The sequence below is a fragment of the Lycium barbarum genome, chromosome 6 (genome assembly GCF_019175385.1).
Source record: "Lycium barbarum isolate Lr01 chromosome 6, ASM1917538v2, whole genome shotgun sequence".
In the NCBI taxonomy this organism is placed as follows: Eukaryota; Viridiplantae; Streptophyta; class Magnoliopsida; order Solanales; family Solanaceae; genus Lycium; species Lycium barbarum.
The window spans coordinates 924,636-941,156 of NC_083342.1; the positions used below are offsets into that span (position 1 = coordinate 924,636).

Genomic DNA, 16,521 nt, shown 5'->3' on the forward strand with positions numbered 1-16,521 from the left:
CCATAGGTTCTTGCATGCATGTTTTTAACTAAGAACGATTATTTCATGAATATCTTACATGTCTACAAGTTTTCATGCAACTATATTATATAATTATTTTCATGCTATGATACAAGATACATACATGCTAAATACAAGTTATTTCATGAAACCATGTTTACAAGTTATTTCGTGAAATCATGATTACAAGTCAAGTACAAGTTAATTCACGAAAATCATGGGCTTCTTAGCCAATTATATCATGTTCATGTTTTTGGGAGTTGCACGAATTACCGAAAAGGCTCAGATAGCCTGAAACTACGTAGCCACCATAGGACAAGGATCGCTCCGCCCAGTTAGGATGATTCCTTAATTTTACACTGAATGGATCCATCAGGCACGTTACCACCTTATACCCTGGCAAGATATGGGGGCTCTGCTGGTCCGGCGAGATACCAGACTCCACGTACCCACGTGGTGATATCATGTTGTCGGTTTATGAAATGTTCTCCCTACTTATCATGTTTTACTTATGTTATATATATATATATGTACTCATGCTCATGCTCATGCTCATGTTCATGTCCAGGTTTTCAGTTTCAATTCTTATCATGTTATTTCATTCAGTTGCTTTACATACCAGTACATTCAATGTGCTGACGTCCTCTTTTATTGCCCGGGGGCCTACATTTCATGATGCAGGTACTGATTTACAGGACGATGCATCTGCCCAATAGGACAACATTCGTATCAGCTTATTGGTGAGCCCCATCTCATTCGGGGTTTAGTCAACTCTTTATTTTATGATTAGCTATGCATCTAAGGTTTGCTGGGGGCCTTGTCCCAGCGAGTATGCTTTCCATGTTCAGACTTATGTTAGAGGTTTCATAGACTGGACAAGTCAGTTATGTCATGTCACACTTTCGGAGTCGTATAGCCATTTTGGCTCATTCATGTTATTTCCACACTCATGTTTAAATAAGTACTTTCATTAAGTATTATGACTTATTGCATTTTGTAAAGGTTCATCATGCATTCACGTTGTATTCCGCTCATGTTATGCCTCATGATGATTCAGCAAGCCATGTGATTCGCTCGGTCACATGCAGTGAGGCACCGAGTGCCGTGTTACGCCCAGGCCATGATTCGAATTTCCACTACATTTTCCAATTGAATCAATATTTTTTTCAATGGCATGAAGAAACTTCTAATAACAAAAAAAACTTTGGAAATAAGTGAAAATTGTCATCCTCCTAATAATTTATGAGCATGAGTGGCCCAAAGTCGCACACTCTTAATAATATATTCTTGAGAGCTTGTATGAGTTGTGTGATGCAATCCAATAAAGTACTGCAAATCTTATGTATCTATTGATATCAATTTTGTGAAGGTTTCCTTAGATAGAAGTCTATCTGCTTCTTGTGTTTGGGGTGGTAGAAGTATCTTGTGATTATTTCTATTTTATTTTGTTTATTTTCTTTTTCCTTCTATGTTAATTTAGCTTTTAAATTGTTTTAGAATTCATTTTAATAGAAGATTAAAGCTATCAAAAATATTTAAACACATAACATAAAGGGGAGATAGTGATCCTCTTGTACTAAGAAAATTCGATGAAAGGGTCACTAAACAATACTCATGAAATATAACACGAAAGCATGCATAAATATATGTCATTTTTTTTTTTGGCACTATGAGCCTATTTGGATGGGCTTATTTTAAGCAGCTTATAAGTTGTTTGTAAGCTGCAACAACTTATAAGCTAAAAACAAAAAAAATTGGGGTAGCCCAATTTTTTTTTTTGGCTTATAAGCTGTTTTCAACTTATAAGCTGCTTTAGATAAGCTAAGTCAAACGGACCCAATTATTTTTTTGAGCTTACTTTAAGCACAAAATGACTTTAAGCTGGCCAGCTAAACACTCAAAAAAGCTGAAAACAGCTTATAAGCAACTTATAAGTCAATCCAAACGGACTCTATATCAATACCGCATAAGTTATGTAAGAAGCTGTTTATAATTTTATGCTATATAGAAAATAAAAATGCATGTCTCTATTCACAAAACATAGATAAGAGTAACTTTTTTTATAGTCAAAGCTCCCCGAGAGGAATATATTGAAGAGGGTAACTAAGACAAAAAGATCTCGTACGATAAGCAACCTTCCATAATAACATGTAAATTATTACTTACTACATAGCAATTCCCACATTATTGTTCATCGAATATATAATTTCTGCATTATAATTCGTTCATCAACTATACAACTTCTGCATTATAATTCTTACATAATTCGTAGCTAAACGAAACAACCCGTTGGGGTATTACTATTACGTAATTTTCTCTATGAGTTACATTACATCTTTGAAACAAGCTCTTTTCCATTCATTCATAACAGACTTTTCTAGAAGACTTCTTCCAAATGGCATAATTGTTGACACTATATTCCTTGATCTTCAAAGAAAACTGACTCCTCTTGTTTTAAAGGAATCTGCAATTTTCAGAGTTTTCTCATTGAGCTTACGAGCCTTCCTGCTCCTTATCTCGACTCTCATACTCTCACTCTTCTCAATTTTGTCGTAAAGTTCTTTCTTGATTTTCATGGATGATCTTTTCAATTTCATCTTCAAGCTTATTATTAACCTCTCTAACCCCATCATCACAATTTCCTCTATATAACAAATTCCTGTAAAATAAGAACCTAAGTACCAATACAAGAATATACAAAGAAAGGAGAAGCTAAGATGTTTGCTAGACGATAGTAAGTATGGAGTATATATAAAGAAGGAGAAGTTAATTCCTTACTGTTATATTTTTTAGTACGAAAAGATTTAATAATTAATGAACAACTTTTGATATTTACAAAGAAAACGAAGTAGAGATAGAGCAACTTCTAAGGTCAAAGGACTGGGGATTAGGTATAAATATCTAACATTTCGTAAGCTTGACATGTATAGAAGTTTATTAAAATGGTCAATGAAAATATAATATAATCATCTATTATCATATATATTGCTCAACAACTTTGGAGACTTGTGGTTTCTTCAATACCAATATTTGACGCCACCACAGCGTGATAAGTATTTCTTCATTTTTAACAACATGTATTGAATTCGAGCCTTAGGAATGAAGTAAATTTTGGTATATAACGCTTTACCCTTCAAAATGACACTTCACGGCACAACTATCGATTAGTCGAGTCCAAAAACAAAAACGAATATCGGACACGGAATAGAAAATCAAAAAATTTGACGTCATTTGAGCATGAATAAGAGAAGTCAAAATATGTTTAATTAAGTAAGAGAATATTTAAAGATTGAAGTCAACTAAGGTACGGCAAATACGGCGGTGTACCTTTTCATTTTCGAATTATTTAAGAAAGACAAAGTAGCTTTCATGACAATAAATTTGGGGAGGATTACTCTTGATCACGTCTATTTGCGTGTTTAATGTTAACTCGCTATATTTAAAGCTTCTTTTCTTATAATTAATTGACTCTCAAGTTATTATTTATCTTAATAATAGGTACGATAATTACATTTTTAATTCTAGGTAGTAGACCAAATAATCAATCATACTATTCGTTTATAATGTAATTTTTTTGTCTTGCTTATAATAAAAATAAGCATTCAATGTTAATCTTTAGTATTCAACGCCCCTCAGTAGCCGCCTTAGGTTTTTCAATTTGGTCATTGAATTAGTGGATCTTACTTTAGATTTAATCTTTGTATTACGTGACTAAGCACATATAGCATTCAATTAAATATGTGTAGATTCAATCTAATAATAATTCAATTTAAACAGGCAGTATAAGCATGCTTCTTAATAAAAAATCTCAACAACTAATGGAACAGAGTTCGAACTTCCAACTGATGGCCCTATTATATTACCACGATGCACTTTTGGTTTACATCAAATATTTACTAAATTTTGAGTGTTGAATTTAATCGGAGCTGTGAAAATATAAAGTTTAACGAGAATTCATGTTTGGAAGTATAACTTTTGCAGTTTATGTTATATTTATTTTATTTCAAAAGTCTTGTGCAACTTTTTTGAGGTACAATTTCTATTATTTTTTGTGTTTGGTGTAGTTTTTTATGTTGCGGTTCAAGAAATTTATGGTGTTTCTGGTTAAAAAAGATTTCAAAATTCTAGTTAATTTAGCAATCAGAATTTGGTAGATACTAAACCAAAAATGCTCATTTTTGACAAACTTAAAGGACTAAAGGTGCTCACTTTTGACAAACGTAAAAGATCAGAATTGCTCAAGTAATACTTAAAGGACTATTTTGAACTTAATGCCAAAGATTAATGACCCTTTTTGTCATTTTCTCAAAAAATATAAGTCGCAGTTCATGACTGCTACCTAAGGTGAGAATTCTCCCACTCACCAAAAGACGACAATTTCTTAGTCCAACTCACCCGATTTCTTTTTCACTCAACAAATGAAAGAATGCATCAACCTCTATGCTTAAAAGTAGACAAATATCTGGCCATGTCCATAAATCCTAAGGTCCCATAATAAAAAGCAGCACATGATTTTGCCTACCTAACTGAGGGTGGCAACTTAATAACTAAATTTAAATCATACCTTATACGATGCTAATTATATTTGTCAAGAACAGAGAAAACACAAGAGAAAATGAAAAATGACTGTCTCAATTTTTCTCTCCGTCCCAATTTATGTGATATAGTTTGATTAGGCAGAGAGGTTAAGAAAGAAAGGAAACTTTTGAGACTTGTGGTATAAAACAAGTCACATATATTTGTGTAGCCGTAAATCATTTCATTAAGGGTAAAATGACTTGTTTAAGTTAAATTATTTTTAAACATAGAAATGTAATAATTCTTTTTGGTACAGATTAAAAAGAAAAATGCATCACATAAATTGGAACGGAGGGAGTACTTCATTCAAATACATTAGAATACATGATACTTTTACACAAGAAAAATAAGAGAAGAAAGGAAGTATATTACACTAAATGTAAATCCTACAAAAGATTCTTCATAATATTCTAATTTCCTGCCTGAGTTGTTGAACATAATGTTGACACTCAATTTTGGCCCTCCCTCTTCCAGTTCATTTCCTCAAGCTTCTAAATCATTATTATTCAAATATCTTATTTATCGCTATTATTAGTATTATTATTAAAGTATTGTTACTTCGTCTATAACTATTCTTACTATCTCTTACATTAATATATATTTATTAGTTATTACTATTATTAAACTTATGACAATAGTTGGTATCTTACTACTAAATGCACGATCATTACGTATATTCTCCAAATTCTTAATACAAAGAAGTTAGAAAGGAAATAAATGTGAAGAAGGAGAAACTTCAAAATTTGACTTCTATAATAAGCCCAAATAAGGTCCAAATCTTCTCAGTTAATGCAGCCCACTTTAATTCCAACTACATGACATCCTGAAACCGAGCCCAATAACTAGCCTAAATCCTCCCGGTCTTTGAACAGACTACACTACCCCCCCCCCCCCCCCCCCCACTTTATTCGTCAAAATGACCGAACTACCCCCATTTTGAATCCAAATCAGCTAGGGTTTGTAAAATCTCTCCAGCGGCACTCACATGCTCTTTTACCCTTTGAGGAAAGCTTGGACTACTACAGCCATGACTGACACCTTGTATTGTCATTTCGGGTAAGGTGTTAAGCAAATCTTGACTTTTTCGAGCAAATCACGTGAAGTTCGTCCTATTCTACAACGTTTAAATTTCAAACCAATCTCTGGCCAAGATCTTCATCTCGTTTTTCCCGCTCAAGAATCACAAACCTTGGACTTAGTTTTTCATCTATAAATGCTATCTCATAACAGTAGCCGGGAGAGGTTTTTTTAAAAAAACATCTGGAAATACCACCACACTAAATACGATCTGCTCATTTTAACTTTAAAGAATCTTCAATTTCTATAGTTCATCTTTCTATCTCGTTTTAACTTTAGCTGTGCTGGAGACTTAGAACTCATTTGTGTTGAGGTTTCGATTTGTTCATAACGACAGAGTAGATTCGAGGCCACCGACACCCACGTTCACTGCACTACAAAAAGGTAATATCATCCCCTGTTTAGTTTCTTTTACCCGGCAATGTTGTGTTGAAAATCACGTTTTAGGCTTGCAATTGTATGAAATGTGCTCACAAAATTCTAATAAAAGATGTGTTTAGCAATCATGTTTTTAGGATCTCACTTTGTGTTCTAAAAGATATAAATGTACAGTAGTAACTTTACTTAGCCTGAGTTTATTAATTTTGTATAATGGAATATATTTTTCTACCTATGTTTAGTATATTTTCTCACATACTTTAGAACTCATGCGATACCACTGTTGGATTTCTTTCTCGTTCGGATATTCCCTAGACAAGAGACGTCGGCTTATGTCGTAATTGGTTGTATTCTGTTGAATATTTGAAAAATGTATCTTTAGTTGTTTCTTATTAGAGTGCTTAGCTACCATGAACATAGGGTACAATTTCAATCTCTGTCTGGATACCATATTTGTAGTAGTCATTGTCTTTAAACGGACTATCTAAAGATAGATCAGTGAATTCCGGATCAGTTAGTTGTTAGATGTCAAATGAGAAAATATACATCTTCGTGGTACTCACATAGAAACTTACATTTAGGACCCTTCTATATGAGTAGAAACCATACTTAGTTCTGAAGCACATATTTGTAAATTATTAGTTCTTGAGTTTTAAGTTCTCTGTATGTTTAACAACACTTAACTATGTGAGTATTCCTTGACGTCGAAGCCACTTCGAATACATAAGCTGTACCTATCTCTTAAATATATATGATATTCATTTTGTGCTGAAACATTCTAGACACGGCGAACTTGATGTCCATTATTTTGGAATTTATTGCTTGGCTGCACATATGTTACTTTCTTTACTCTGTCAAGAATTAAGTTTCCTTATGCTAATTCCTCGGTTATTTTTTTTTTGTTTTGCATGACAACACCGGAGCCGAAGAGTCCCACGTTGAGACTCGACGTCACCGCAAGCCCTGGAGCGTGCATCTGCATTTCCATCTGTGTCTCTCGCTCCCCCAAATACATCTCAACAGAAATGAAAAGTGGGGGGGGGGGGGGGGGGGACACCCTGCCATAATTTTCTTTCAACTCCCTATCTGTTATGTCCCGTATTTTTATACATTGGGACAACCCGGATTAATTATGATAATTTAGGGCCAGGACTATTCCGGGATTTGAAGTCGGGACTTTTGACCTTTGATTTTATTTCGAGACATAAATTATATATGAAATTGTTGGCATTGAACACTTAGGAAAAATTGGGACCACAATTCATAAGTTGGAAATTAAAAATCTTGCCCAAAAATGTCCTTGTGGCCGTGTAAATGGGAATTGGTCCCACACATCGTGTGGCCAATTTTAATTGGTCCAACACATGTGTGGGCCAAGGACACTTGGAGATATTTTGTGGGATTAAAAGATGACTTTCAAGTCATCTTTCTATCATTATACACTTAGAGAAAAATCAAGAATTGGAGAATTTAGGATGTCCTTGAATATTGTTGGTAAGGATTCGGGTTGGAAATAGAATGTATGAGCGATAATGTGGCTTGAATGTAAGCCGTCGAATTAAATATTATGAATGTTATCGAATGTTGTAAAAAAGGGTACTATTGCTATATTGCCTTTCGAATTGATTATCGATGTTGCTAGGTTGGTTGTTGTTGTTGTTGTTGTTGATTTTGGACGAGTTAAATTCTCGGGGTGGCCTATTTACAGGGGAAATGTTGCCGAATTTTCTGTAGAATTTAGAGTTAGTTTGGAATAAATTGCTTAAGTGCCTACGTTTAATATTGGATATTCGTTGGCATATTTGTAGACCTTGGGGAGCCCGAGGCGTAGATTGGGATTAACTTTAGATTGGCTAGCTTGGAGTGCGTACGAGGTATGTAAAGCCCAATCCTTCTTTCTTTTGGCATGCCTTAGTTTTCAATAGGTTATAGATTATAAGCCTTGAGGAAAATTCTAAGATTCGAAATCCGAGCATGTTATGATCCTCATATATTCCTTGACACTCTTATGTATGATTTGATGAAATATGAACCATTATGTCTTTGAAATAATCGCTTTTCGAACTTTGCATAGAAAGGTTTCACTTTAAAGAGTTTCGTAATTTTTGAATGCCATATCTTTTGCATAAAGGCTCGGATCGCTCCAATATTTTTATAGGAGTTTGCATGATGTATAATGAGTATGTTTTCCATAGGCGGGCCCGACTCGGGTCAATACCCGACCGTGGGTCCCGCGACTTTCCTTTATGTAATTCGGAGAACTTTTGAAAGAATTTGTTATGACTATTATTTCGATTTTCAAGTATGATCATTTTAGGACTGCTGCACCTTCCTCCTCTCTCTAACTTTCTCTCTCCTCTCTCTCCTCTTCCTTTCACCATTAGATCTGAGATTTAGATCAGATTAGATCTGATATCTGATATTTCAGATCCTTTTCCGGCCACTATCACATTCAGGTAATACCGGCGACCAGGTAACGCCGGCGACTTTTCCGGCTACATTTACTTTGCTTTCGCTTTTTCCTTTTTCTTCTCCTCTTCTTCTTCTCTTCTACTTTTTTCCCTTTTTATCTGCCGGATAGCCGCTGCTCAGTCGCCGGAGAATTTTTCCGGCAACTTTTCTGGTTTTTCGCTGTGAACAGTACCCCCGACGTGAACAGTACCCCGGTGTGAACAGTACTCCGTGTGAACAGTACCCCCGACGTGAACAGTATTTTCCGGCGGCGAACAGGTTCATTTCGACTGGAGTTGGTACCTCCGGTTCTCATATCTATGCTTTGTTCATACATTTGTAGCTACATTTGCTGACTTTAGACCTTTGACTAATTTATTAGTTCAAACGCGTTTTCGTGGCTTTGGATATTGATGGTAGACTAGGGTCATGTTCTCGTTCAGGGACGGGGACGGGGACGAGGGTTAGGAGGAGTAAGTGGGTTAAAGGAGCATCTAGACTGAGAGTAGGTTCTTGGAACATTGGGACGTTAACGGGAAAGTCCATAGAGCTAGTTAAGACCCTTAAGAGGAGGAAGATTAATATAGCTTGTGTCCAAGAGACCAAATGGGTAGGACCTAAAGCTAAGGAGGTAGACGGGTATAAGCTTTGGTTCTCTGGTAGATCGAAGTATAGGAATGGGGTAGGCATTTTAGTAGATAGTGATTTAAGGGATCAGGTGGTGGAGGTTAGGAGAGTCAACGATAGGATGATGTCGATTAAGGTGATCGTTGAAGGGACCACTTTGAACATTATTAGTGCTTATGCGCCGCAAGCGGGCTTACGCGAGGAGGAGAAGAGGCGCTTTTGGGAGGATTTGGACGAGTTAGTGGGAGGCATACCGCCTACTGAGAAACTTTTCGTGGGAGGGGATTTCAATGGGCACATCGGGTCTATTTCGGGAGGTTATGATGATGTGCATGGAGGCTTTGGCTTCGGGGACAGAAATGGAGGAGGAGTTTCACTTTTGGATTTCGCAAGAGCTGTTGGGTTGGTGATAGCCAATTCGAGTTTTCCAAAGAAGGAAGAGCACTTGGTAACCTTCCGTAGTTCGGCGGCTAAGACTCAGATAGATTTTTTACTTCTTAGGAAGGATGATAAAGGTTTGTGTAAAGATTGTAAGGTCATTCCGAGGGACAACCTTACAACCCGACATAAGCTCTTGGTGATGGATTTAGGGATTAAGATGACGAGGAAGAAGAGGGTCGGGGAGGATCGACCTAGGATCAGATGGGGGAGTTTGACCACGGCTAGTGCCCTGGAGATGGAAGAGAAATTGAAGGATATGGGGGCCTGGGATAGTAGTGGGGATGCGACCAGTATGTGGGATAGGACGGCTAGTTGTATTAGGGTTGTAGCAAGAGAAATGTTGGGAGTCTCGACAGGTAGTCGTGGTCGGCATCGAGGGGACTGGTGGTGGAATGGAGAAGTGCAAGGGAAGGTGGAAGCAAAGAAGATGGCGTATGCGAAGCTGATAGAAAGAAAGGATGAGGTGGAGATGTGGACGAATAGGGAACTTTATAAGATAGCGAGGAAGGAGGCGAAGTCGGCGGTGTCGACGGCAAAAACGGCAGCTTTTGAACGCCTCTATGCTGAACTAGAAGAGAAAGGCGGGGATAGGAAATTGTTCAGGCTAGCCAGGGTGCGGGAGAGAAGGGCGCGCGATGTGGATCAAGTGAAGTGCATTAAAGATGAGCATGGAAAAGTATTGGTAGAGGAGACTCTCGTTAAATAGAGATGGCAGTCATATTTTCACAAACTCTTGAATGAAGAAGGGGAGAGAGACATCGTGTTGGGAGATTTGGAGCATACAGGGAGGCGTCACGATTTTGGGTATTGCAGGAGTATTAAGGTTGAGGAGGTTAAGGGTGCTGTCCGTAGGATGCGCAGGGGAAGAGCGACCGGACCTGACGAGATCCCTGGGGAATTTTGGAAGAGCGCGAGCTCGGCAGGTTTGGAGTGGCTGACTAGGTTGTTTAATGTCATCTTTAAGACGGCAACGATGCCCGAAGAATGGAGGTCGAGCGTAATGATCCCTCTATACAAAAACAAGGGGGATGTCCAGAGTTGCGAAAACTATAGAGGTATCAAGCTACTAAGCCATACTATGAAAGTGTGGGAAAGAGTGGTGGAGATGAGAGTGAGGAGAGGCGTGCCTATTTCAGAGAACCAGTTCGGATTTATGCCGGGACGCTCAACTACAGAAGCCATTCATCTTGTGAGGAGACTGGTGGAGCAGTATAGGGAGAGGAAGAGGGACTTGCATATGGTATTCATCGACCTAGAAAAGGCTTACGATAAAGTTCCAAGAGAAATCCTATGGAGATGTTTGGAGGCTAAAGGTGTACCTGTAGCATACATTAGGGTGATCAAGGACATGTATGAGGAAGCCAAAACTAGAGTAAGGACAGTAGGAGGGGACTCAGAGCACTTTCCAGTTGTGATGGGGTTGCATCAAGGATCAGCTCTTAGTCCGTTTTTATTTGCCTTGGTGATGGATAGATTGACGCGACAAATTCAAGGTGAGGTGCCATGGTGTATGCTTTTCGCGGACGACATAGTCCTGATCGATGAGACTCGTAGCGGAGTTAACGCTAAGCTGGAGGATTGGAGACATACCTTGGAGTCTAAAGGATTTAAGCTGAGTAGGACCAAGACAGAGTACTTAGAGTGTAAGTTCAGTGAGACACCCCAGGAGGTTGGCGTGGAAGTTAGACTTGGTGCTCAGGCCATCCAAAAGAAAAGTAGTTTCAAGTACCTTGGGTCTATCATGCAAGGCAGCGGGGAGATTGACGATGATGTCACACATCGTATTGGGGTAGGGTGGATGAAATGGAGGCTAGCTTCAGGAGTGCTATGTGACAAGAAGGTGCCACCACAACTGAAAGGCAAGTTCTACAGAGTGGTGGTTAGACCGGCTATGTTGTATGGGGCGGAGTGTTGGCCAGTTAAGATCTCTCACGTTCAAAAGATGAAAGTTACCGAGATGAGAATGTTGAGATGGATGTGTGGGCACACTAGGAGCGACAGGATTAGAAATGAGGCTATTCGGGATAAGGTGGGAGTGGCCTCGGTGGAAGACAAGATGCGGGAAATGCGACTGAGATGGTTTGGGCATGTGAAGAGGAGAGACATAGATGCCCCAGTGCGGAGGTGTGAGAGGTTAGCCATGGATGGTTTCAGAAGAGGTAGGGGTAGGCCAAAGAAATATTGGGGAGAGGTGATTAGACAGGACATGACGCAGTTACAGCTTACCGAGGACATGACCTTAGATAGGAACGTGTGGAGGACCCACATTAGGGTAGAAGGCTAGTATATAAGTCTCGTTATCTTTCCTTATTAGTAGGCGCATTAGTGCATTATAATTTCTTGTGCTTTGATTTATGTTATTATTTGCTACTTTCTGTACTTTGATTACTCTATTTTATCTGTGCCGCTTTCGTGATTTGCATTTCCATATCGCTTTGAATTCCTTGATTATCCTGTTTTACTGTGTCGCTTGCATTATTTCATTGAAATATCGTTTTAAATCTTTTAACCTTATCTGACCCCCTGCTTATGCTTCTATTGAGCCGAGGGTCTCTCGGAAACAGCCATCCTACCTTGGTATGAGTAAGGTCTGCGTACATTATACCCTCCCCAGACCCCAAGATGTGGGATTTCACTGGGCTGTTGTTGTTGTTGTTGTTAAGTATGATCATTTTACTTATGTTTGAGTTCATGATAATGATTTTATGCATATGACTACTCACGACTCTACTCGTGCATTCTGTTATCCCTTTCGCCGAGTCCCGGGCCGGTTCTGTTGTCGTGTGCACTTTGATATACTCCGGAGTTATGCTGTGTTTATGGTTCACCGAGCTACTCGCTAAGAGGGTCGGGTTCCACTTATATTTGGTGTTATGCTGTGTATGGTGTTATGCTGTGTATGGCGTTATGCAGTGTTATGATATGTGACGGGGATACGGAGATTTGAAACCTTCTGGTGTTATGCTGTGTTATGGTGCCATTGACAGGCGGGCGACCATATTCTTCTGTACCCTATGCATGACTTACATATTTTTAAAAGTAAACATTTTGATATGTTGGATTTGTACTTATTTTCTGTACTACTACTTCGTTTATGCCTCAGATTTGTTTCTGTATCTTCTGCTTTGCATACTCAGTACATATTTCGTACTGACCCCCTTTCTTCGGGGGCTGCGTTTCATGCCCGCAGGTACAGACGCACAGTTTGGTGATCCACCAGTTTAGGACACCCTCTTCTGCTATTTGGAGTGCTCTTCTCATTCCAGAGCCTACATTTTGGTATATACATATATTTTGTTCGCTGTGTATGTATATATTTGATCAGGGGTACGGCGGGGCCCTGTCCCGCCATATGTTTTGATTGGTTTGTTTAGAGGTCTGTAGACGTATTTGTGGGTGTGTGTGCCTACTTCTGTTCAGATGTGTTTGTATGATCCTATTCGCTCTGGCAGCCTTGTCGGCGTGCATTTTGTATATGTTTTGGGGCCGTTGTGCCATTTGATAGCCTTGTCAGCTTTTGATATATGTATATGCATCTGGTTGTGCTGAAATGTGTCTGAGATAGTTTGATACAGTTTGAGACGACATATAGTATTTATGGCCGTATATGCTATTTGTATGTGATTCGATTTGGATAAGTCCGTTAGGGTGCCCAGCTCGGGCACCAGTTACGGCCTACGGGGTTGGGTCGTGACACTATCATAAAGTGATATGCCTGTTGTTTCTTTACATATTATCTGGGCACGAATGTTCGTTGCTTACTTTTGATAGTGTGCTTTTAAAATTCTAAGCTTTTTGTGTTAAGCTTCTGTTATTCACCTTTGTAGGGAGTTACATAGGATTTTCATTTATTTAAATTAGCTAGTATTTAATTAATGAACTTATTTTATAAGTTAAGTAAAATATCTGATTTTTTTAAATCTTAGCTTTTCTAACAAAAGAAAGCGTCATCTCATTTTGATTGAGTTAGGGAAAATTATTTTGGCGTTCAACCATTTATCTATTTTGAAAAATCAATTTTTTTCACTCCAAATATTTTTAAGAATAGTTACCTTAGGAATGTTATTCATTGTCCGAATTAAAGGGTCGAAATTATTTTTTTTCCTAAATGTAGCAAAGTACTTTTTTGTTATCAATACTTGTACCATGAAAATCACTTTTTATTAGCCTTAATTAAATAATTAAGTTAATCATTTTTAATGGATCTTAAAGGGTGCTTAATACCTTGCCTTTAGATTAATTGAATCCTTACCTAGAATTTCATAAGTTTAGTAGGCTTTAAAACGGAGTTAACTATAAGCAATTACTTTAATTAAATTAGGTGTCCTAATTCACCATAATAATTAAGTGGTGACTCTTTAACTTTAATTAACCCTGAAATTACCGGAATGTTGTAAATCATTTTGACCCAGAATTTGCAGGGTCATCTTGATGCCCATTGTCCAGAGATAATACTTTTTATCACTCTAAATGATGACTGCAAGCTATGAGCATAGAACCTGGGAAATGCACTATTGGACTTCCACATGGTTTTTCCTTCTATTTTGTCAAAGTATTCAGATTATATATTTGTTGAAAACAAGCTAGGCCACAGAGCTTTACAAGACTTGTGGCAAGGACCTCCTTATTATTGAATGGATGTAGTTGGTGAATTTAGTTATGGACCAGCTGGTTTAAAGTAATGGTGACACAGATCTAGCACAGTATAGAATAGAAACAAGTCATAAGAAGGGTGAAATTTGACAAATAAGAAACTTTTGCTCTATTTGCTGTTACTCCACACAGAAATTTAAATGAAAGAAATGCATCAACCTCTTTGCCTAAAACTAGACAACCAGCCATGTACACAATTCCAAAGGTCCCACATTAAACAGCAACACATGATTTTGCTTTGCCTAACTAACTGAGTGTGGCAACTTTAGCTACAATCTCAATAAACTGCTTCCACGAGCCACATCAATCATCAACCAGACAGCTAGTAATCAAACGTTTTGAAAGATCACATACATTCAATCTTAGCTTAATCCACAAATTTAAGGCCCCATATCAGCATGACTAACGGACAACATCAGATGGATTTGCCTAATCGGTGAGTGGAAAAAATTTCAACTCCAACTCAAATCCTTCTCCAGCCCCTAGTATATAAATAATCCCCCTTCTATAAGCCTTTTCATCATCAACCACAAGCATTATCTATTCAGCTATCAAGCGTCTCTAACTTTATTGTTTCCAATCTTCAAGAGAAAAAACAATGCTAAGTGCTAAGAAACTTATCAAGATGGCTAGGAAATGGCAGAAGTTTGCAGCCATGCAGAGGAAGAGGATTTCACTTCCAAGAAATAGAAACGATGCAGACAGTTGTAGTACATCTTCATCATTTATGGCCGGAAAAGGCCAGTTTGTAGTGTATACAACTGATCAAAAGCGCTTTGTGATTCCATTGGCTTATCTAGAAAATGAGCTCATTTTGCAACTTTTAAATATGTCTGAAGAAGAGTTTGGTCTGCCAAGTGGCGGTCCTATTAAATTACTGTGTGATTCAGCCTTCATGGAGTACCTTGTTTCACTAATCAAGAAAGGTGCAACAGCTGAAGATCTTCACAAAGCATTGATCCTCTTGCTTAGTTCAAGTTGCTCTTCAACTTCTTCATTGCACCAAGAATGGAGAAACCAGCAACTCCTTGTTTGTTGAGTAATGTTCATTATCTTTAGTAAATGATAGCTCAAGATAGATTATCAGATTAAAAGTAGGTAGTTGAAAGTGTGTGTACAAATGGAATCGAGATTTATATGAAATTTAACCAGATTGAAATCTTTCATTTCTCAATTGGTGATTGAAAACTTCTAGCATTCTCATCTTGGGATGGCACTAAAAAGGGCAGCGCGGTGCACTAAGCTCCCGCTATGTGCGGGGTCCGGGGAAGGACCAGATCACAAGGGTCTATTGTATGCAGTCTTACCTTGCATTTCTGCAAGCGGCTGTTTCCACGGCTCGAACCCATGACCTCCTAGTCACATGGCAGCAACTTTACCAGTTAAGCCAAGGCTCCCCTTCTATATATAAGAAATCAAGTAATTGCCTGGAGTGGTTTATTTATGTAGACTCACAAAACCATAGTTATACAATATGCATAGCTAGAAATGAAGAAAAAAGCAAGCTTCAATTTCGAATAAATTATAAACCACCTGTACTATGGCCTAATTGGTCCAAGAACAGAAACTGCATTCTTTGTATGTCTAATATTTTTCTCAAAGGACCTCTCTCCATGGAACAAAAAGAAGTACAAGTAATTTGCACATGTGTGCAACTTTTTAAACGTTTATCTTGCGCTCAGGTTCAATTTCTTTTAATAGAAATAGTATGAGAGAAAAAGAAGCAATAAATAAAGAATGAGATGGTGGATTTTGAAGTCAACATATGTGAACCATTGAATTCTGAAATTGTATTAGCTGTTCGAGCAATTCTGTTCAAGAAACTAAGCTGAACAAGCCCTTTTCTCACACTGCACTCTTATCCATTAGACAAGGTGGTATCTAAGTTACTTTATGCTGGCCACAGAGGTCTTTGAGACACCTCGGACGTCATAATTTTTTTAACTCGGGCCTGATTTCGCCATTTTATCTCTTTCTCACTTCTTTATCATCATTTTTTGCTTCAACCACGTCTATTGATCCACACAATTGAAATACGATGAATTTCATAAGATTGAGCAGAAATACATACTAAAAGAACTACAAAAGTGTAAGTGAACGACACTGAATAAGTGGTAAAATCACCACTTATCCCTTTACGTTGTCCATTTGGGTACTTTGTAAAATGAGCATTTGAGTATATAACTACAGAAACTAGTATGAAGAAGGGGAACTAACAAATCACAAGAAAAAATAATTTTGTTTCCGTGAAGCATGATCATTGCGAAGTCATTAAAATAGTAGCATTAACCTTTTCCATGAACAGTGAACTCTTAG

General features: G+C 37.8%; 1 protein-coding gene across 1 annotated transcript; it reads left to right on the forward strand.

Annotated features, from left to right (window-relative positions):
- The first annotated feature begins 14,341 nt into the window (after positions 1–14,341).
- On the forward strand, positions 14,342–16,507 carry LOC132599434 (auxin-responsive protein SAUR68-like). Its single transcript, XM_060312809.1, has one exon. The coding sequence runs from the start codon at positions 14,804–14,806 to the stop codon at positions 15,242–15,244; it is 441 nt and encodes a 146-aa protein (XP_060168792.1). The 5' UTR covers positions 14,342–14,803; the 3' UTR covers positions 15,245–16,507.
- The last annotated feature ends 14 nt before the right edge of the window (positions 16,508–16,521 follow it).